At 45.6% G+C, this 24406-nt stretch overlaps 1 protein-coding gene across 2 annotated transcripts in view; it reads left to right on the top strand.

Annotated features, from left to right (window-relative positions):
• The window catches only part of ntn1b (netrin 1b), a 38458-nt gene that overhangs the window by 329 nt on the left and 13723 nt on the right, over positions 1-24406 (top strand). For both annotated transcript variants that reach the window (XM_028412780.1, XM_028412779.1), the window contains exons 2-3: positions 37-1081; positions 21527-21715. In XM_028412780.1, coding sequence (XP_028268581.1) covers positions 67-1081; positions 21527-21715 — 1204 coding nt within the window. In that variant the 5' untranslated portion in view covers positions 37-66. The remainder of the gene's footprint in view (positions 1-36; positions 1082-21526; positions 21716-24406) is intronic.

Below are 24406 nucleotides of genomic sequence, written 5' to 3'. Positions count from 1 at the left end.
AGCGCTGTTAACTGATTCTTCTGTCTCACATTTCAGCCCAACAGTCCCCGCGGCGCACGGATTACAATGCAAAGGATTTTGGAGGTTTGGGTCACCTTGGTGACAGTATCCGCGCTGACCGGTGCAGCCTTTGGAGGATACGGGCTCAGCATGTTCGCTGCGCAGTCTTCCCCTCCGGACCCGTGCTATGACGAGAACGGGAACCCGCGGAGATGCATCCCCGACTTTGTCAACTCTGCTTTTGGGAAGGACGTGCGCGTATCCAGCACCTGCGGCACCCCGGCTGCCCGGTACTGCGTGGTGACCGAGAAGGGCGAGGAGAGGACTAGGGACTGTCACACGTGCGACGCCGGGGATCCCAAGAAGTCCCATCCACCCACCTACCTGACGGACCTCAACAATCCCCACAACCTGACCTGCTGGCAGTCTGAAAACTACGTGCAGTACCCGCAGAACGTCACCCTCACCTTGTCTCTGGGTAAAAAGTTCGAGGTCACCTATGTGAGCCTGCAGTTCTGCTCACCCAGACCTGAGTCCATGGCCATCTACAAGTCCATGGACTACGGCAAGTCCTGGGTGCCGTTTCAGTTTTACTCCACTCAGTGCAAAAAGATGTACAACCGGCAGAACAAGGCGGCGATCACCAAGCAGAACGAGCAGGAGGCCATCTGCACGGACTCCCACACCGACATGCACCCGCTGACAGGCGGCCTCATCGCCTTCAGCACGCTGGACGGAAGACCGTCCGCGCACGACTTCGACAACTCCCCTGTGCTGCAGGACTGGGTGACGGCCACCGACATCAAGGTGATCTTCAGCCGGTTGCACACGTTCGGAGACGAGAACGAGGACGACTCGGAGCTGGCACGAGACTCCTACTTTTACGCAGTGTCAGACCTGCAGGTCGGAGGACGGTGCAAGTGCAACGGGCACGCATCGAAGTGCGTCAAAGACAGAGAAGGGAACCTGGTCTGCGAGTGCAAACACAACACGGCGGGACCGGAGTGCGACAGGTGCAAACCGTTCCACTATGACCGACCCTGGCAGCGCGCCACGGCCAGAGAGGCCAACGAGTGTGTCGGTAAGACATCCGCTGCTTATTTGTATTGTTTATGCTTTTACGCGCTGAAATATTCTCCAGACAGCTGTTAATTCGTTCACCTGAATTTTTATTATATTAACTTATTTTTCTCAGGGAGAATTCTACACAAACACAAGTTTCAAGTTTCATGTTTCAAGTTAAAATGTCCTCAACTGTTTATCAAACAGGAAACGCGTATTTTACGCACAGGCCGAGATTTACAAAATACTCAAAATCAAAGCATTGTTAATTCGTTTGTGGATAAATAAATTACATTTGATGCAAAGACAAAGCAGAAGGCCTCACATGTCAGGAACAACACGAAAAAACAAGAATATTCAAATTAAATGTAAGTGTTTGTACCAGAATGATTTATTCTGAGATTAAACGGATTATTTTAACAGATTTTATTTGTCTAGAATAAAATAAATCAGTGTTAAAACTGGCACAGCAATTATCAGAATTTAGGAATCAATTCCACAATTAAATAATTTGGTTTAAGAAATAAAATCTGTAATAAGAATCATTTCCAGGCGACGCGGCTGCGCGTAAAGATAAGGTTTATGTAAAAATAATCATACGTGTTGTTTGTGTGATAACGCAGTCTGTAATTTGTTCACCTGATTTTTATCAACATGTAGGAGAATTTCTTAAAGAAGAAAAGAACAGACAGGAAGTCATTACAGCAAACACAAAGTGCGCCTGTCCAAATGCGTAATTGCGCTCCGAGCGCAGCAGCAGTTTGGTCGGAAGGAAACAGTGCAGCTGCACAGATAGACTGCAGCAGGGGCGTGTTGTGTTTCCATAAGCAGGTGCTCTCACAGATCGGATGGGAGATTAGGGCGGTTTTTATTGACATTTTTGGCACGTAGAGTATAAACTGCCACTTTAGAAGCTGTAAACTATTCAGAGCGCGGGACAAAGCGGCGAGGTCACTCCGAGCCAGATCTGCGCGTTTATTGTGTTTTTGCTGTGATGCTGATTTTTTTCAGCAGAGGGGGGGGCTTATATCAACAGCCCCCCACCAATCCACCCAATCCCAAGACCTGCAGAGAAAAGTCTGAAAAAAGCAACAAGTCCCGACACTGCCATGGTTTGTTCACCCAAACGGAACAAGTGAACAAGTTGTTCCCTTTGGCCTCCGCCTTTCGCCAGCATGTGAGCGTATTTTACTAAAACAAAAGCTTGTCACTCGTGGCATCCATCTCGCTGTCAGTGGGAGGCCCGCCCCTCCTTTCACCATCTCACTTTTTTTTTGTGCGAGTGGTGTCATCAGCACCACCACCACCACCACCCCCCAAAAAAAGGAGGAAATAATGAGGGTGGCCTAACACCTTAGCATGAAAGCAGAAGAGACCCGGGGGAGGGGCTGTTTCCATTCAGTGCTGGGTCCATATGGTCTGGCAGTGGGGATGCAGAGTGGTCGGTGCTAATGATCTGTCTGGATCTCTCCTCCCTGCTGTAGGACGTTGGAGAGAGAGAGAGAGAGAGAGAGAGAGAGAGGGGGGGGAGTTCTGGGAGAGTTGGTTTCACTTATTGGTGGCAGGCGCAGACACAAAGTGAATTTCCCATGACTTTGCATGCAGGGTCGCCATCTTTGTGTCAGAAGACATTTATGTTGGCGGCAGCAGCGTTCACATTCCAATCAGCTGGAGGTGCATGACTGACAAATGTATTCATGAAAGTGGGGCGGCACAGGTCCCACTGCGGACCCACCGCAGGTGTCCGTCCACCCCCAAGAGCTGAAGGTGACGTGTGGCTACGGGTCTACCACATGCAGGCCTCGAGCCTCTGTCACTGTTAGCATTTAGAAAACACCACAAAAAACACATGTAAAAACAAAGAGACAACAAAACCACAAAGAGACACACAACAGCCAGAAGGAGACAGAAAAGAGCAACAAAAAGACACGAAAACAGCCACGAACTGACTACCAAGAGACTCAACATGTACTGCATGCAAAACAAGATGCACACTGGCTAAAAAGAGATGCAAGAAAATCACAAAAGACTTTAAAAAATATCTGAAAATGAAATGATAACATGTAAATTATAAAAAAGATACAAAACACCACAAAAACATGAAAAAAATACAGAAATAACTGTATAGAGACATCGAAAATAATGCAAAACAGCCACAAAATGACTACAGATGTAAAATGTCTAAAAAGAGATGCAAAAAAAATCACAAAAGACTGTAAAAAAAAATGAAAATAAGACAAAAATATGCAAAAAAATGGGTCAAATGTTGAAGAGTTCAAGAGAAAAGATGCAAAAGGACAGAAAAAGAGACAAAAAAAAGTTTCCAGCTCTGCATTAAACACACAAAAAAACACACTCTGAGTGTGATTGTCTGTTTAATTCATGAATGCGTGCTGATGTCTGACCACAGCTCACAATCATTAATATGAAGGAATGAGTGCGGCTGGGAAACGCACACATATGGTGACACAACAGGCCGTCCAGTCCCAGGCAGCTGCTTCATATTCTCCCCGTGTTCGGCGCAGCGCTGACCCCTGACAGTCAGGCCCCCGCTCCTCTCCGGCCTGACTGATGGGCTGTGAAGGGAACTGTGGGAAACTTGTGCCTGCCAAGTGGGTTTCGAGGCGAGATGGAAATGGTAGCCTCGGTCACTCATACGTGTAATTTTGCACTTGTTCCGTCTCAGCTTTGTTTTTGCTGTCGTGCTGCCATGAGATGTTCGGTTTTTATAACGACTGTGAGTCAGCTGGAGGGGCCGCCGGGCCCGTTTCCTCACACGTTCTGATGTGTTTTCAGAGGTTGGTTTCTATGAGCGGCGGCCTTTCATGTTGCTTTAGGTGTATCTGTCTCTGTAAATGCTTAAAGAGAGACCTGTAATCTCATCAGTTAGTGTGGATACAGATCTGTGATCACAAACTCAGTCAGTATCCGAGGAGGAGGAGGTATGTCGGCTTTTCTTCTTCGCCACCCACAAGGCGGCTGAATCAGGCCGTGAGTGTGTCGACTGCCTGCTGGCTCCCAGCTCCGCAGCCGTGCACGTCAGCACGTCTTTAAAGATCCACGAGGCAGAAGCCAGAGCTGCAGCTCCGTGGCATCACTGCGCCTGCTTGCTTGTCACCATCTTACTCCTAGCTGGTATAAAAACAAGTAAAGAAGTGGAGCATGGGTGGAGCTACACTGTTAGCCACCTGAGCCGACACCCACCTGTCACTCAAGCAGCTACACCCCCCCACCCACCAACCCACCACCACCAAATTGGTATTTTAAAGCCACAATAAATCAGACGTAATGGTTTGAATAGTTAGCTTAAAGCTAATGTTAGCTGTAATATTTGTGTTTCATTATTCATTAGGCGACGTTTTTATGCAACACAAGATTCAAAAAGTTAGCTTAAGCTGAAGTTTCTTGGTTTAAAAATGTTTTCAGTCATCCATCGTATATGTTTGGTTTAAAAATGAATCTTAAAGCTCGAGTAAACGGTCAGTAGAAGCTATAAATAGAAGTAAAAGCAATGATTTCAATAATTAGCTTAAAATATAATGGATTCATCAATCATCGATCGATGGCTCGGAGCTACTGTTCAGTGATGGGCGAAGATGAAACATAAACAAATGTCGTTTCCATGTTTCATATCGGTTCAGCCCTGCTCCAGTCGGACTGCTGTGGACGGCTTTAGAAGGCGGCCGACCTGCAGCGGCTCGCACACAGAGAGAGGAAACATGGGCAGAGACGGCAGGAAACATTACAAGGACGCCACCGTAACCACGGCCTTGTTCTCGCTTAGCTCAACTGTACAGTGATGATTTAGCCGGACGGGTCTCCGTCCATGTGGCTGGATGGGGACTGCGTGCCACCCGCCTCCCCCTCGGGTTGCCAGGTTAGGCCAGGCCGGGGCCAGCTCACCATCTGGGCCTCATTTCAGTGGCCCATGTGACGGGAGAGAAGAATTTCTGCAGCACATGATGTCATCGATTTTCTTGTAATAGAAGCTGCGTTCTCTCTCTCCTGTTTCTTCTTCTTTTCTCTCCCTCACTGTGGCCCGCCGCCGCGCCAAAGCCGGGAGCGACAGCGTCGGCCATTTCTGCTCAGTTTGTAAGCTGAGACGTATTTGTGGGTTTGGATCTTTTTTAACATAAATCTGGACAATAGCCGGAGGACGCAGCTATTTCTGGGCATGTTTTTGTTTTGTTGACTCCTGTTTTGACGGGTTTTATGTTTAAATACTTTACCTTTACATGCTGCATAATGACAGCAGCCTGTGTTTGTGTACCCACAGGCAACGCAGCGAGAATGAATACTAATAATAGTAAAGCATGCAGCAAACATTTAAAAGAGGAGAACACTGAAAACAAAATTTGTATTAAAAACTAGTAATAATGACAGGAACAGCGAGGGTTAACAGGAAGCAGGTGTGCTGCAGGTGAGGGAACATTCATCACAGCAGCGGTGTGGAAAGTCTGATCAGAATCCCGTCAGGAGTCGGCTGAGGGTTAAACGGACTGACGCCGCTCAGTCATCTGTAACAGGCTCAAGTGCAGCTTTCAAACAATCCGACCAATGGGAGGGAGAGGAGAGGCGGTGCAGGTGTGAGTGACCCCGGAGCAAAGGAAATATATATTATAAACAAATCAGTGTATCAAGAATATCCCACCTTGGGGGTGTGAGAGTGGGGGTGGAAAATGTTCATGTTCAGTCCAGAAGCAGCTATGGACAGGTCTGTGTGCACTGTTATTTTTACTTAAGTAAAGTATGTACAAATACTTTATACGTTACTTTCCACCACTGCCCGTCACCCCCTTGTAGCTCCGCCCACGTGCATTTTACTTTGTTTTAGCCAATAAACAACAAATATCAACTAAATGTTTTGCAAGAATTAATAGAAATTCTTATTCAGATGTTTAGTTGGTGGTTAACAGATAAAATAATCTGATGAGTTCTGTGGCCTGAATGAAAATAGTTCACGATTTCTGCATTTTTACTTAGAATAATTGCAAAACGTTAAATTATTTGTTTTCTCTTTTTAAATTATACTTCATGGAGAAACAGAACTCTTCATGTCAGGTGACTCTCTGAAAGTGGCGCCGCCTCCGCCTCAGCCCGTGTGTCTCTGCTGAAAGGTTTCTGTATACGGCCCCACCATAAAACAAAGAGATGTGTTTGAGGGATGAAAAAAAAAACCCTCGCTCTGCTCCGGTCCAGTGTCCTCTGGGTAAGGCCTGCATGTTTTTTCAGGATTTTGTTTTGTTGAGCTCATAATTCAAGACAGACACAATGTTTGGAGCCAGAAAGGTTTCACTCAGGCTTTTAGGAGAAAACTCTGCTCAGTTTGCAGCGGTGACGCAGTGTTCTCAGACACACACACACTGATCTGTACAGAACACACCTCTATCAGACATATATTCACACACAGATAATCTGTGACCATAGCCTCATGGATTAAGGCCTGAGGGGCAGATGAAGACCACAGAGCGGCTCAGATTAAACTTTTTGTTTCTTTAATCGAACTAATTTTAATCTCATAGGGACCGTTTGACCCTGTGAACTACACAGGACCTGCTTTTATTTGTAAATCTTAGAAACCAGTTTCAGCTGCTCTTTCATTTTTCATATGTAAACACACAAATTCCAGATTAAACAATCCATTCAATACAATTCAAAGCACAGCTTTATGCCTTAATTTGTTTGTGTGACACAGACAGGAAATAAAGAGAGCTGAAGCCCCGCCCCTTAATGGACTATTATGGGATGTTATTTCAGGAAAAAAATGGTCAAAGTTTTTAACTAATTCAATCCCAGTTGAGAAACTTTACATGCTAGCTCTTGCAGGCTAACTGCACGGTCCTACGGCTGCAGCTCTGGACATGATCAGATGTTTTTGGCGATTTTCAGATTTATGACATCACATCTTGCCCAGTTTCAGTGTCCAGTTGTGTGGACTAACTAGTGTTCTGTCAGGGACTACTCTCTATTAGGGGCGTATGAGGGTAACAAGAAGCAATCTGATTGGTTGATGTTAGCGCTGACGGTGACAGATGGTTTATATAATAAAATGAATTCTTAAAGAATCCAGGGAGTTCAGATTTTGAGGTGAAAGGTGACGGCCTGGTTGTTTCTGTTGTGACTTTATTGTCATTAAAATCATTTGTAAATTACCAGACAATTTCAACAGAAACTGCTTTTGAGCATCAGATGTGAAGCAGTGAGACCTCCTGTGTGACTCGCATCAGACCGGTTTATTATGGCTTATTATTATTTTCAGGCTGACGTTTATTTGACAGCAGCAGACGCTGTGTGCTGCAGTGAGCGGACCCTGACTGGCTGGGACAGTTCGAACTGTTTGTTTTCTTTCTGAGGCGCCTCATTGTTCACTCTGCCAACATGAAATAGACGCGCATGTTTGTGTGAGTGTGTGGAAGCCTCACTCTTTGTGTCCACCGTCTGTCTACATGCAGCCGACTGGAGGCTTCCAGGGTGGCATCAGGGACCACCTAGAGCGTGCACATCCAGGCCCCCCCCCCCCCCCTTTTTTTTTTTGAGGCGCTGAGGCAGGGGCAGGCTGGGAATGATTAATGGGCCAGCGGAGTGACACGCTCCGCGGCTCGGCTTCAGACCCCCGGCCAGCTCCCCTGCTGCGCTGCCACCCGACACAGCCAGCTCAGTGACAGCGCTGCTCGTACGCCCACACACACACACACACACACTTCTTCAGTGTCACTTACCCCCAGTGCCACGTCCCCTCCTCTCCCCCCAGAAAGCTTAAAGGAGCTCCGCGGCGGAGGCGAGGCTAAGCTCCTTTGGCTGGTACCGTCCTTCCTGCTGCGCTGTCGACACAGGGGCCTTTTTACTGGAACACACAGGCAACAACTGGATCAGTTATAAAGTCTGACTCTTTATCAGAACACTTTTAATAAGCCGGCAGGGGATTCACAACAGTTTAAGTGAAATGTTAAGTAGTTGAGAGCCCTCAGTAAGATACATGAAAAGCCATTGTTGTTTAGTCCTCCACCCAGCAAAGGCAGCTGCTAATTGCTCCAGTGTAGCCATGAAAAGAGCTGCTAGTCCCTATTTCATGTTTATTTTTTGTAAAACATCTGTGATGGTGCCTCTGTACCTCCATGATGGATTTCTACATCCTCCATCTTTCCCATACCCAAGTGACCCATTCTTCTCTGTGGGAGAATGAGGAACCACTTACTGGATTTGAGGGGTTATATCCAGGAGGATGGATACAGAAGAGGGGAACTCAGACATTGTTCTTGTCATTACTATAAATATGCCAGGGTCGAGATTCATCAACTTCAACCCTCCCCCTGCTTCACTCTGTGTGTTTGTGATGGAGGCAGACTTCTGGGAGTACGGAGTCATCGGCAGGCAGAGGATTAAGCCACCTTCCAGCCGGCCGTAACTCTTCCAGCCTGAGAGCGGCCATGTTCCCATCCTCCTCCTCTCAGGCCTTGTTCAGGGTCACCATGGCTACTGTGGGTCAGACGGCTCATGCTCCCTTCACACGCTCGCTTCAAAACAGGAGAAAGTGACTTCCTTCCTGTCCTGCTTGGAAACGCCTGCGATCTGAGATGTGCTGCAGACGGTCCCCTCCCTCGCTCCGCTCTCAGGACGAGCATGTGATGTATAAACTCGCAGCGTGCAGCCAGGCCTGTGTGTGTGCAGTTTATTTACACAGATAGTGAGGCTCAGTTTCTTATGATAGTGAGTCAGAGATAACGTGGTGGATCTGGTTCCCACTCAGACAGCTGAGAAAAGGAATGACCTCAGAACAGAGAACCCAAAAAGTCCCTGTCAGATCACACTGATGTTCCTGTGCCGTGATACTATACCACCGTAATAAATCATGTGTGTGTGGAGGCATTCAGTCAAAATGTAGAACAAACTCTGTGCTCGTAGGAAGCACTGAAAAGGTCTAAAAACAGTGGCTATAGTAAGAGAAAACTTCAAAACACTACGAATGCTAATCCACGTTAGCGAGCTAGCCAGTGCTTATTTGGCATTTTATTGAAAATTGTGTCAGAGTATGTCACTGCACCTGGGAAACTGACTGGTTTATAAAGTGGCCATGTTGTCACATCATATTCTGACCAATGAGAAGAGAGATCCCCTGTAAGTGCACGTATCAACAGTGATGGTGTAATTCCTCTCACTACCCAAAGGGGGAGACAAATATTTTGCACTGTAGCTTTAACTGTTGCAGTACTCACCACCAAACAGTCTGCATCCATGAAGCATTGTGGGTAATGCAGGCACAAAGTAAGACTAAAAAAAAGACAAACTGTTAAAGAACTGAAAGCAGTCACATGGGTTTGATTGACAGCTGCGGCCCTTCACGCTGCGGCCCTAAGTTTGTTTTACTCGTTAAGTTCCTGCAGAGATTTTTGCCTGCGGTTGCGCTGCCTCAGGAAGAAACCAAGCCTTTTCCTTTTCACCTCAAAGCCATGTCCTGGAAGCCACCTAGCAACCGGCACAAACTTTGGGATAAAAATGAACACAGTAGCTGTTCAAAAAAAACCTTCACAGTGACGCCATTGTTTTTATTTTACCTATCTGCAGACAGTAGCACTTTTTCCTAAGCTTCATTAGTCTCTATGAACTGATTAGAAATCAGAAAAACAGTGTACTAGCTCGCACAAAGGGTTAAATGTGTTGATGAAATCTGAAAGCACACAGGAGAGATATTCCTGAGGTGGGAATGTGGTCAGTTATAAATACGCCTTTGGAGAAAAGCACAATAAACATGCCAGAAGAAGAAGGATTGTCACCTCAGCTGTATGATTTACAGCCCGGCGGCTTCCTGCTTCCTCCTCCCATAGTCCCTCTGCACGGGGGAACACGGTGGAGCTGCCTCGTGCCACGGTGTTAAAATAACCTCCCCCCTCTGTGGGGAGGATTTGGACCTCAGCCTAACGCTGCAGTCCTGCAGCCCCCTGGCTCCTGTTTAGATGTTTAGGACAGGTTTAGTCTGCAGAATGTCCCTTCTGACCACAAGCTCAGTTAGGCGGCACTCATGCCATGTCAGGTTTACTGTAAATACTAGCTGCAACCAACAGCCCCAAGCCCCAAGTTAGTGATTACAGTAAGGATGAGGGGGTGATTTTCAGATGTATCAACACTTAAACCAAAACCTCCAACATCCAGAATTACATTAGAAGACACAATGAGCAGGACTGTAAATACAGTCATCCAGACAATGGGTGAGATAAAGAAAACACAGCAGACAATAGCAGAAAAATGCAGCAAACTCTTTACTAACAACATGGAAACGAGACGTAGACACTTTAATAGTGAAGTCCTGACCTCACAAGCAATAAGAAAATGTAAAAGAATGGTCTACTGTAAAGCAGGCCAGCCATCCGGATCTAGCCGGATTGGCTCAAATGTGGCTCAGGTCTGAATCCAGCTAGCGACGTGATACTTCCGGTTCATGGGGATAGTGTCCGAGATGTGTACAAAAGCCATAAGTAAACAATCGTCGAACTATGACAGCTTTGACCCGAGTTCATTGTCCACAGGGCTACAAAGGAATAAACTGCTTTTTGAACCGAAAAACACGAAAGACCGAGCGACACGGGACAAAAATAAAACAATCAAAAAACGCATGCGCACACATGGTCCTAAAGTGGCCTGAACGGACTCTGTATTTTACAAGCGCCACCTAGTGGTTTGGAGGACAACAAACAAGCCGGGTTAAGATGGATTGAGAGCGGACACATGTGTGTGATAGCTAGATTTGAAAATAGGTCTGAATGTATCCAGCTTAAAGGCAATCTGGATTCAAACCAGAGAAACCAGAGAAATGGGTCCGGAGTCCCTCCCCTTCACAGCCAGTTACACTCATCAGAAACCCTCATATCGCACCAATCAGAACTGTTCATCTAAAATGGGGCCGGCTTTATATAATAACTTGTTACTTGTCAAATATATCTGTACTAGTACTAGTCTGGTTGCTGTTGCTTCGTTTCTTTAATTGGTTATGTCGATCCAAGTTTATCTAATGTCCATTGGTAGAGCTCGTTGGAAATCGAACTCAAATTCACGAAGACTAACTCTTTGCATAGAAGAAGAATTGGGATGGCTGGGAAGAGTGTGATTAGCTAATCTACAGTTTATGGTTTAGCTTGTTTTAGCAGGAAGTAAAAGACTTAGCTTGAATAGTTCATTGATCTACAGTCTATAGTCAAATTGTTATGTCTGTAATGGACAAAGAGTAAAATGTTTAAACAGCAGGCTGTACATGTGAAAAACCAAAGCTTGAGTGCAGCATTTTATTACATGTGGATTGGATGGATGCAGAATTTGCTTATCAGGCTAAATGACTGCAGACCTTTTCATCACCTCTCCCATAAACTTGAGGAAATAAAAGTTGGAGGAAGGAAAGGAGCAGAGCGGCTGTCAGCCCGTTTCCCCACCTACGAATGAAAATATACACAACATCGAACATAAACACACAGATCAGAAACTAATAAGCTTTTATGAGATTATTACTCAGGAGAATAGACACAGCAGGCCTGACGCACACGTGTGTTCACACACACACACACACAGCATAGAAAGGAAGTATTCCCTCGCTCACGCCCTGCAAATCTGAACACTAGTGGCAGCAGCAGGATGTTCTCCCATCAGTCCGTCAGCTTTCTGCTTTAATTAGTCATTTTCAGTGCTGTGTGTTTTCCCTTCAGCCGTCTGCCAGGAAGCAAAGTTTCATAACGTGACTCAGTTTCAAATTTAAACACATGACCTGTGACGGAGAGGCCTCGCCAACAGGCCTGGACATCTGAGGAAAAGCTGTAAAAAAAAAAAAAAAAGCCCCAGCATTTGCTTTGATTCTTCCCTTTTTGTGACGACATCGCAGCTTTAATTAACAACTTCACAGCCTGAAAAGTGTGATAGAAAACAAGTGACACGCACCAAAGATCCCAGGCGACAACGCTGCAGTTACACGGCGTGCGTTCCAGCAAACTGAACCAGCAGCACGCCCACTCCCGCCTCCTCTGGACTGCTCCCAAACCCACAACAAGAGGATAAATGGGCTGAGATACGTTGGCCATTATGTATTATTATTCATAAGAGAGGGTGTGTTATCATTGGCACCGCCTAGCAGAGAGGGGGAGTGAGGAACTCTGGTCATTACTGATTGCACAATTACAAATGTGGCTGCTCCTTTATGGTTATGGTTCAGATCAGACACGGCTGGATCAGACATTATTGTACTTTTAAACATGCAGGATGTTGTGAAGCATCCATTTCTTATATAATAAGGTATAAAATACATGTATTAGCCTGTATAATGTCTGCATATCACCCTGGTGTCTTTAAAGTAAGACAGAACTACTGTTCTCGCCAGAGTCGCCTCTTAACAGGTCATCACTTGACCCACACAAATGACTACCAGCTAATCTGAAATTGCGCTGCCTAATGGTGCATTGCATGCGCTGATGTCACATTGCATTACCTAATGACACAAACTGCACTGAGAAGGAGCCTGCAGAGGCTGCAGAGGCTGGCTCTGGCCCGGCCGGCTCTGGGTGGCTGTTTATGTTGAGGCGGTGCATTCCCCGTTCGCCAGGCAACCGAGCGGGTTTATGAGCAGTTACTCACACACAAAAGCACGGGGCGGGCTGATTGCTCAACTAATTGATCTCCGCCAGAGATCACAGAGCTGCTCGCGTAAAGGAAAGGAAGGGGAACGCCCCCCCACCCCCATGACATCAGTGCACGCTGAGACAAGGCCTGCAAGTCAGGGGAGAGACTTATTCCCACACTGACAGAGGCAGTCTGCACCGATAGGACACACACACACACAAGTCTGCAGATACTGTAGATTAGGCCAAGTCCTGCAGCCTTTTCAGGACCTGGTGGGACTTTTTTGTTTAAACAAATATGTACAGTGGTCAAAAACTGAAGACAAACTACACACACACATCCTTACTCAATGATGAATCAGGATATCAGGCTGAGGAGGATGAGGCATTGTTGTGTTTGCTGTCACTTTGTTTTGTCGTCTAAGTCAGTTGTTTTGACTTAAGTTGAAAAACTACTTGGATAGGTTAAAGATATGATCATGGCTAACGGCACGTTAACCACATGCAGGCAAGCGACTCTTACCAGCAACAAGCTTCTTCTCTATTTTCTTAGTGACAAACTTTGCCCCATAATAAAAAGCTTTGCTCCCACAGATTCTCCTCCTTTTTCATGGAATCCATTTTTGATGCTAGGGGACCCTTTGTTGAAAAACCACACTACACACTGAAATCTGATGCTAAAGTGTCCTAAAGTGTGCTAGCCTGGCAGCCAAACCCATTTTCTCTGAGTCTGGAATCCATCCCCTTCACAGTCAGTTCCACTCGGTGTGAACCCTATCATGCCGATCATAACTATGACCATAACCATCTGAAACAAGGTGGGCTTTACGTGATGATTTGCTGCTTTCCTTATTCAAAAATATTAGCATAATTGCTAATAACACTTTTGATCAACACCAACACCAGTCTTTGGCACATGTACTCCACTGCACGCCGTTTTGATGATACTAGTCTGGTTGTGTTGTGATGGCTCTAAATCTACATCTAAATGCGTCCTTTGTATAGAATAGAAAAAGAATTAGGCTAGGCTAGGTCAGGCTACGCTTTGTAGAGTTAGCTGGACCTGATTGGACCTCACCAAAATAACAATGGTGGGAATCAGTATCAGTTAATGTAGTGGAGGCGGTGCCTTCATAAAAAGACACTTGGAACCAAACTCTTGATTATTCCTAATACCCACAGGGACATTCCTGGGAGGTCAGAGGTCAGTGCTGTTCCCTCAACCTAATAGGTATCCAGTGTCTTTCTTAAGGACACAGGGATGATGTGATCTAGTGAAAGAGGTAACACCATGGCAACCTGATGAATCACTTGATGGAATAACACTTCAGACTATAATATCATATAATCCCAAACTGTGAACTGAGGTCTTCCCTTTGCATTCTAAAGCTATGATATCAGCAGACAAACGTGGTGATGCAGCAGAGCATGGGAACGTGCTCAGACGTGGGTGAAGCAGAAGATGGCTTCAGATTCTTTCATCATGAGGATAACTCAATTCATTAGCTCAGCTTGTACCTTTTCATCTCTTATCTGGTCTTAGGGCACAAAGTGCACTCTGGTGTGGTCTGACAGCTCCTCAGAGGTGAAAGGTGAGCTGAGTGATGGCTCATTATGCTCCTGTGTGTGCTGTTATGGCAGCAGAGCAGCAGACACAACTCCCCACAGGGAACAGAGGTGTTACTGCCAAATCGGCCATGATGGCATCATTAGACTGATAGCATCTGTCCTCATACAGCCGGGCAGAGGCAGCTGAACCTCTGCTAGCCTCTGAGCTTCATATCAGTCCTGAAGCAGACAGAGGTAATGGCTACTGCTGTCACAGACTGAGGAATATATGATGTTATGATGCGCCTCTGATGTTGCAGTAACTACTTTCCACATTTGGCCAGTTTTTAGTTTCTAGTCAACAAAGGTTCATGCCAAATGTTTGATGAGCTCAGACAGACACTGGCTCTAAACCTGCACAAATCTGGATGCATAATACTTCTACCTAAAACTGGCAGCTACACTTGGTGGCACAGCCGATCCACATGAACGGGCCGAACACCTGGGTGGCTAATGTGGCTGAGAGGAGACGTGACAGCCAGAGAGAACATGCAGTTTTGGACAAAACGACAATCAAACTAAAATGTTTTCAACATTGTTGTTCTTCTCTTTGTTAGCAGCCAAAACATTAAGACAATCATGTCGGGCACAGTCAGCAGGGTAGGCCTCACAGCAATGCTAATCTCTGGTCTCAAGCGAGTTAGCATTGTCGATGTGTAACTGTGATGTCGCGAATCCAGATATATCCGGATAGACCTCGACCCATCGCTTACATCTGGCTCAGGTCTGAACGCAAATGCAGCTAGCGAATCTGGCTAGCAACGTGATAATTCCGGTTCACAGGGACAGTGTCCGGGTCGTGTACAAAAGCCGTATGCAAACAACCGTCGAACTATGACAGCTTTGCCCCGAGTTTATTTTCCACAGGGCTAGAAAGGAATAAACTGCTTTTTGAACTGAACAAATTCAAAGAACCAGCGACACGGAACAAAAAACCAACAACGCATGCGCACACGCTGTCCTAGCACGGCCTGAACAGACTCTGTATATTACGAGGCTCCACCTAGTGGTTTGGAGGACAACAAACAAGCCGGATTAAGCTGGATTGAGCGCGGACACGTGTGTGTGATAGCCAGACTTGAAAATAGGTCTGAATGTATCCAGCTTAAAGGCGATCTGGATTCAATCCTACTCTAGCTGGACTGAACGGGTATGCTCAGAGTAAAGCCAGTTTCAACCAAAGGGCATGTTGGTTCAGCTTATTTTATGAAGAGAAAGTCACACTACTAAAACAGTTTATGTTTTTAGCGGGAAGGTAAATCTGGAAAATGTTTGGCTATTCTAGAGACAACAGAGAGATTCACACACAAGAAGGTGAACCCAGGGTTCCGGTTTTTTAAACATCCTCCCACCTGTAATGTGTTTCAGTTGTTTGTCTCTTGTTTCTCTCCATTCTGTGCCAGATAGAGATCTCTCTCTGTCACAGCTCCGCTCAATGTTTACATTTTTTTTCTGAAATCATCAAAAGCAGCCCGGAAACTTGTAAAAAAAAAAAAAAAAAAAAAAGTATCATCTGGCGAGCTGAAATCCTTTGTTGTTGTCTTCGCCCTCATCAACAATCACAGCTGCTGCAGTGATGTGTGATCGAAATATTTATTGTGAGGAAACGTGCGTCTGGTGGAGGTCGGCCTGCAGGCAGCTGAGGCTGACGCATCACGGCGTTGGTGCTTTTATATATTTGTGCAATACCGAGTCAAACCTGCTTTATCAAAAACAGTCCACAAACTCAGCGTGACAGAAACGCTTATTCGTTAGAGCGTTGGCTTCAATAAGGATCCGTCTCTACACAACCTCTCTGATTAGATCTGATTTATTGATACTCACTTGACAGCAGAAATCAGTGGTGATTGATTCCAAGGACAATAATAATAATAATGTGATGTGATCAGCGACATTTATTGACGTCTGTAAAATGTTAACTACTTCCAGACAATAAAACACAATATATTGGTCACCTCATTAGCAGGACAGGCTCTGAGAGGTTTGGCTATGACCTCATCCATCAGAGCTTTATTACAGCGTTCTGTTGTTGGCAAAACTTCAGATTGAAACAAAAAAAAAAAGTGATTGTTTTAGTGTTAACATGCAACACTGGCTCTCTGCAGAGGGACGGATATCTAAAGAAAATGAACATAAACACCTTTAAAGTGTTAACAATCCATTAATATTAATAAATTATCTAAATGTATAAACTCATCAAAGGCATGAGGGACCATCCATCCATTAGTTTATCCCCTCTTGTCTGTACTGTGGAGGCAGTACAGGACATCAGTCTATTACTGGGCTCACATAGAGACCAACAGTCACATCGACAGTCCCTGATTAACCCAACATGCACTTCTTTGATATGTGTGTATGTTTTTATTGTGTATTATACGGCCTGATATTTCACAAGACATTTTTATTGCTGGAGGACAGAACATTAGGCTGAGCCCATGAAGGGGGGGGGGCTGTGGCTATAAAAGGGTTACGTATGTATTATAAAATGATGATAACATGCAAATGAGCGGAAATGAACTCTCACAAACAAAACTAATGTTTTGGAACATTTCTTCCCATCAATACCCATGGTGTTCCCATCAGGCCTGAGGAGTTTGGTGACCTTGCTCTGTGTTATTAGTAGGGCTGCAACAAACGAGTACTTTGGTACTCGGGCGATTATTTTTGCGATTATTCGAGTACACGGATCACGCGTGAATGTCATAGTTTTCCCATAGATACGGCTGCAGCGGCATTGCTTCAGTCCGCGACCACCTCCATACCCGGCGCCAAAAACGTGTGTGTAACCTGCAAACGCCTCACCCACGTTTTGAACCCAGGGCCTCTTGCGCCCAAAACACCGATCATCCCGCTGCGCCACCAGAGAATAATTCTCAATGACATCACTAACGAGTCATCGAATACTAAATTAGTTGTCGTTGCATTTTGTCCTCGAATATTACTCGAGTACTCGAATAATCGTTGCAGCCCTAGTTATTAGATCATGTCGTGATCTAGTTGGTGGTCTCCTGTGTGGTGATGCTGGTGAGCATATGTATGAAGCAAGAGCTTCTATATTGGGACTTCATGGATATTAATCAGCTCTTGTTACACTTCTACCCACATACAGTATGTACAGTGCAGGTGTTATGCAAGCATTGTGTAAGTGCTATACAAGGTGTACTTAAACATCCACAGTGAATTTAGCTGCTGCGTCTCTGCGCGCCTGAATCACTTAAACCAACAGTTGTCCTGAAAATCCGGCTCTGTAAGTGCCGTCTGATCCTCGGATCACAGGCGGCGTTGAACTCTGATTTGGCGCCCGTCGTCAGCTCACGATGCGACTGACTGTGTAGGATTATACACAGTGAGAGATTAATTGGTCCTGAATAAACAACTATTGTGCAGGAATTCCATCTTTCCCCGACCCTGAAGAAGCACGCTGCATTCTTTTCGATCCAGATCACAAGCAAACGCCGCCGTTAAGCCTTCCACACACTCAGACATGTTGTATGGTTAAACATCTGACACCTGTGGACAGCGTTGGTTAAATTCCTGCAGCTCGCGGAGCCGAGTTCTTCAAACCATCCAAAAACCAAATTTCATTACAGATCTTCACGTACAGACGTGTGATTGTTCCTGAAGTGTGCTCGCCTCCACTGAGCTGTGGGATGCGTGATTTCCATCCAGTATGCACACCCACCCCGAGCACTTCCTTCACTAAGCCTGATAGATGGCACTTGAACATAAATAGATTGGAATAGCATAGCTCTGAGTAGGCCCTTGAAAGCAAATGAAAGCAGACCCAGAAAAGACACCTTGCCTCTTTGGATATCAAATCACAGCGAGCAGCTGCGGTGCTGCAACCATTCCTTTAGAAACCCTCAATACTGACAACACGACATGTCCTCACATACAATAGACTGAAGATAAAGGATCACAAAATGACAAAAATGGCCACAGTCTGACCACAGGAGGTGGATGGGTTATGTTCACCTTCTACACTCTTGTCCAGCTTTGATGTATGTGGCTGCGGTTAAAGGTAGGGTAGGAGATTTTGAAAACTCAGTGAGAGTCAGCCAGATTTTGAAAGTAAACACATGCCCCTTTCTCTCGGAGCTCACCCCGAAGCCACGCCTCCAATCACATGGACGCGCATCACCTGAAGACGAGCTGCGGTCTGTGACTTCGGCCATCATGCACGTACCTCTCTGGTGCGCGCAGAGCAGGAAGAGAGTGACAACCAGCCAATACTCCGTGCAGGGTCCACCCGGAGGATTGGCTGATGTTTTTAGTGTTTTATAGCTTCCACAGATGATTCATATTCTTCGTTTTAAAGCGAAACTGCCGAACTAATTGGTTGCTATCGGATTGCAAAGAGAAGTTACACTAATTTAACAAAAAGTGCATCAGAATGAAATCTCCTACCCTACCTTTAAACCATGGATGGTTTGGACCTGTTGCTAGCTCCTCACAACAGTTGAAGTTAGCTTCTGACAGAAGGTGACAGATGTTTCACCCAAGTACTTTATTTCATGGAGTAAGGTTCAGAAAGAGATGGTGGTTTTGGGTTAAAACATTCATGAGATTTCATGAACTTCTTCACACAACCACTAGAGGGTACACAGCTACAAAAAACAAGGGGCGTTGCAATCAGCTGTAAATATTGACCACTACTGTTGTTTTCGTAGTTATGACATGTTATGATATATTCTGCTGTGAGGTGGAGATGGACTTAGGTTTTGGAGCCACCTTCTACTGGCCATTTGTGGAACTGCAGTTTTTAGGTGGCTGCTGCAGATATTTGTGAAAGGTATTTGAGGCCCGTGTGCTCCACACACAGCTTATCAGTGCTCGAGCTGTTGTAGCTGCAGGACTGTGTGAGCAGAGTGGGGATGTGTGGATGAGATAGCCCAGCGCTCATTAAAAGGGTCCGAGGACAGCTGTGGTGACAGCACTTATTAATCGGACTTTTACCTTTAGCTTTGTTTGTCTCTGCTCGCAACAACACAGAAATAATGACGTATTGTCCTCTTTGTCCTCTTTGGCTGCACCGTGTTCAGTAAACACATCTGTCTGTGAATATTTGGGAAGATTAAAGTACACCACCAGCATCATCTGTCTTCAGAACAGAAACCTAATAGCATGCCATTTCCTATTCATAAAAAAAGAACCCTGTTGCATTTTCTCTCACACTTCCCTTAAGTGGAGATAACATCTGGGATAAGAAAGCAGCAGAGAGTGAGAGGGAAGGGGAGGAGGGCGTCTGTGTGTGTAAGAGAGAGTTCTTCAAAGTGTGGCATAGTGCATGTTGGATCAGCCCTGGGGAGGGAAGTGTGGGAGATAAGCCTGTGACAGCTGCCAAACACCTCAGTGTTCCACACTGTGTGTGTGTGTGTGTCTGGGCCCCCCATTCAGAAGGAGTGTTTCTGAATCCCGACCACCTGCCGGCTCTGGTCTCTTACGGCAGGTGTGAGTCAGTCTGTATGTGATTCAGGCCGCTGATGAACACGGAGCATATGTGACAGTCTTATCGCTGTAATAACGTTAAGACGGGCACACTGATGGAGAGATTACCAAAGTGTGAGGAACTGTGGGGCCAGGATGAAGGATGTTGATGAAGATTCTCAGTCATCCAGGTCATACGTAGAGAAGATTGAAGCAAGGCGTCTGGACTTGTAGAGTTTTCTTGAAGACGTTTCGCTGCTCATCCAAGCAGCTTCATCAGTTCTAACTGTTTGGTGGGAAAACATGGTTTATATGTGGTTGCAGACCTCAGTGGGTGGGTCTGGGTCAAACTTAAAAAACAATGGCACTAAATGTTTCCATAATTACCTGTGATGATCTGGCTGACTGGGCCAGGTGTGTCTAACGACTGGCTAACGACTATGAGACTGCCGGAGGGGGACTGGTTGACAGCCCTTTGTTCTTGCTGTGAGTATGTGTAAACTTCCTGGGAATGGATGGAATCACTGCCATGTATGTGGTAGAAAGATGATGTCTGAGGCCACCACCTCTGTTAAGGGAAGGATGCGTGCAATATTTAGCCAAACACAGGGAAAAAAATGAACAACTTAAGGAAAGCCACAGGTGAGGACAAGAGTGTTTAAAAGTAAACAACACAAAATGTTCACAAAATGTCCAAAACAACAGTATCAAGCATGAAGGGTCCCAATAACCGCCCCAAAGGCAGTCTGCGGCCTAGTGAGCGAGATCGCTAACTGAGATTAGAAGAGCTTCCTTTAAAATATATAGCATCCGTTAGCAGGTATTTGTAAATTTTAATGCTAATTAGTTTAGCTTACTGAGCTGAGACTTATGGAGGCTCATATTAGCTTAATAGAATATCAATGTTCCTAACCAGACTTTTTGTGACTATGGTGTATTCATGTGGTGTTAAATATTTAAGCAATGTAGCCAAATAACTGGGTAATTATTTAAGCTAAATGAAGGGGAGAGGTGTGTCTTTTTACAGTTGTTTCTTTAACTGATGCTAACTGGCTAAATTCAGTTGCTAAAATAGCTAACTTAAGAGGCTAAGTTATCTCTGATGACAGGCGAGGGGGCTGGTGGCTTTTTAATATAAAACACATGTAGCTGAATAAATAAATATAAACTATATCTAAACATAGCTGAGCTGACTTTATTTGTGCCATTATTTATTTACAGTTTATTGACTCCACCCGTGACTCCACCCGTGTATGAGGGACACGGACTTCAGGTCGATAATATGAGTCAGTGAGAGAATTCAAGTCTGTTAGATGTGTGTGAGAGCGGAAGAAAGTTTTCCGGCCTGACATTACCAGAGTTCAGAGGTTAAATTCACAAGCAGGTGGCCAAGCCTCAACCAGGACGTTTTGTTTTAGGGGCTCCATTATTCTCAAGACAGACCAAAGCAGAACTGGCCTCGCCATCTGTTTCAATAACCCGTAGTCCTAATTTGACAAATTCATACCAGGAAAGCACATTTTCTCAGGACCTCGGTCACCACACTTTGGAACTGGACAGTTTGTAAATGTTACAGAATGTCATCTTTTCAGGAGCTTAGAAAAACAGTCCTGTTTTCTAGTTCCGTGCATTTGTTTTCATGAGTGTGTTTGGAGTTTCTCCACTGACAGGGGAATATGTGACCACGCAACAAATCATGGAAATGAGCAAAACCTAAAAGTGTTTGCACATGGCCGTAGCAAACAGGAGTACTCTTCTTAACAGAGCTGCCGAATATCAATGTAGGAGTTCTTACATGAATGTTTAATGTCTCTCTCCCTCTCTCTCTTTCTGACCAGCCTGCCACTGTAACCTGCATGCCCGCCGCTGCCGCTTCAACATGGAGCTGTACAAGCTGTCGGGCCGGAGGAGTGGTGGGGTCTGCTTAAACTGTCGTCACAACACAGCAGGACGCCACTGTCACTACTGCAAGGAGGGGTACTACAGGGACCTAACCAAGTCCATCTCTCACCGCAGAGCCTGCAAAGGTATCTGGTCAAAGCTACTCCTGAAACTAACAAAACCTACCAAGAAGTAAGGTAGTCAAGCTATCACATATCAAAGAGGTCTATGTATTGTGAAATGTCTATAAGCATATTAACCAACTACTGCCTGCCCATACCAGCACGTAATACCACTTCGTACCACTAGATGGAAGTGAGTCAATGTCGTGTCTTGTGTATCATTTGTCAAAATTGAGTAGAAGACAGAGTGATTAGCTGACCAGCTAGCATGGACCACATATCTTGGCAAAAAGTGATGCCAGGGAATACGGATCTGGTCCTTGTAGCAAGACGTAGAAGACACTTTTTTATAAGTTTAACCTTAAAAATGCAGTTCTAGGGGGCGCTACCACATGAGACAAATAACCAACTAAGAATAAAAACATCTATCAAGTCTAAAAAAGGTTGATGTTTTCACCATGCTCAGGTACTACAAGAGTTCTTTCAAAAGCTCAGAGAGAAGCGCCCACCTGTCCCATGCAGCTGACCCATGCAGCTCTTATGCTACGTGAGGTCCCCTGTGAACCCACGACAAGACAAACAAAACAGATAGAACAGAAGTGTGAGCTGATCCACATAACAGAGCGGTGGAAACAACTCGCTGATCACACACAGACACACACAGGTGTGCGCACATACGTCAAGTTTGGGACGAAGCTGCCAGGGATTAATGTGCGGTGGAGACAAAAGCTGAGCTCCTTCTGTCTTGCAGCACCTCTGGGAGTAAAGACAGGCCTGAGCAAACAAACGGCTGTCACTCAGTGGTTCAGGCTAAACATCCCAGCGATGCACAAAGTGCTTATACAGACATACACACAACAAAATGTGAGACATGTACAGTCCTCCAACAACAAAAACGGGTGGATCGAGGTCCTGAATCCAAAAAGTCCTCAGACATAAATGAACGAACAGACTTTCAGTGATTTCCTAACATAGTTGGTTGAGGTAGACAGATGAAGTTGGTGGACTGAGCGGTGGCAGTTTTTGTCAGTTTATGTCACCTTGTAAGGCTTCAAGATAAACTTGCTGATTAGATGTGTCCTGTGAGGTGTTACCAGCAGCAAGGGGTGTGAAGCTAGCCAAGATCACCATAGAAATGACACAGACAGACAGATGCTCCAGTCAATCCCAACCCTCCAGCTGAGAACATGTTCTGTTTGTGGCCTAGTGACAAAGAGCGTGAAGTGATATGAATGGCTGAAGTTGGCCTGTGATTGACAGATGGTTCATTCAGTCACCTGCTGAGTATCTATGGAATGTACCAACTCTTTCCACTTCCCGGATACTTTTACATAACAAACCCTGTGGTGCAGAATAACAAGGAAAATCTTTTAAAATGATACTAATTTCACTTTTAAACAATACGATTCCTGGCTGCCGTTGTGCATTTACACTCCAAATTTCGTACCAAACCAATGACAAATGAGCGATTTTGGTCAGATATTGTGGTCTTCAACTACATCCACCCTCTGAGCTGTGATTGGATGGTGACAGGGTTTCCTGACGCCTATCCTCCGGTGCCCCCATCCCTGGTACACCGCTGGCCGTTTAAACAGAGGAATGGCAACATGATATTTCCTACTGCGTGCCACAACAGTCCTCGCCTTGTAATTCACTTTGACTGAAAGGAAAGCAAAGATATTTTACACCAGCGACAGTCAGAGATCACTCTCAAACCGAGCGCTGGGATCCATTTACTGCAGCGCTGAGCTGAACAAAAGCTTGATAGATCATCTGCACTTAGCTAAAACATGACAAATGGGTCTGTGCAGCCCTGTTTCCCAATGCCAGCCCAAACATTTTCACAGACTATATTTGGGGAATCGTTCAGTTCAGGGGGTCAGTGCTAAGAGCAGGTCAGTTTAACAAGGGTTCTCACTTTGCCTAATGGTGTAGCAGCATCCATACATCTCCACAAGGTCTTTCCAAACAGCTGGATCAGTAACCTGACTACCTCAAGCCCTCCACATACCCAGCACATTGCTTCAGGATCGAACCCAAACAGACTGATTGCTGCCCCTCTCCTCGGGTGACAAAAACAGGGCGATGTGACATTAGTTAAAAACCTCTATATTTATTGTTCAAATCAGCCAACCATCCCAGTCTGCTGTTGTTGGACAGGAAACACAGCGCTGCGCCAACACAGCCAGGAGGAAGTCTGCTTTCATTCCCCATTCCTTCAGCCTCCCCCACCAACACATCTCAACAAAATGTCCTCTCAACAATTTCCTTAATCGTTGGGAGGTTTAGTGGAAAAAAATAAAGTTCTCCTCTCGAGCTCTACGCAGCGTCCACATCTCCAGTGGCAATGTGGAATGCCTCATGCTTTATTTCCCAGATTAACAACTTCACCCCTCATCAAGCGCAGTGTAAACATGGCTCTTGGAGAACTGCAGTGCACCCCCACCCCCTCCACCCCTAACTGTTTGTTTTTTTCCTGAAATCCCCCCCCCCCCCCCCCCCTCGTACATTTGGCAGTCTAAGCCTTTAACTAGGCACGGTGAGTCCACAGAGGTGAAGCCGGTACATGGTTCACTGCACCGTATACTCCCCAAACCCCTCAACAGCCATTCAGCTCAGCAGGCCCCCCCACCGCAGGCTGAAATTAATTACTGATACCAGTGTGCAGCACCCCCCCTGTTAAGGCAGTGAGACTGCGGTTTCTATTAGAGAGCA

Source organism: Parambassis ranga, chromosome 8 (assembly GCF_900634625.1).
Source record: "Parambassis ranga chromosome 8, fParRan2.1, whole genome shotgun sequence".
NCBI classification, from domain to species: Eukaryota; Metazoa; Chordata; class Actinopteri; family Ambassidae; genus Parambassis; species Parambassis ranga.
The sequence above is the reverse complement of the archived record's forward strand: the minus strand, read 5'-3'. Positions and strand labels throughout refer to the sequence as shown.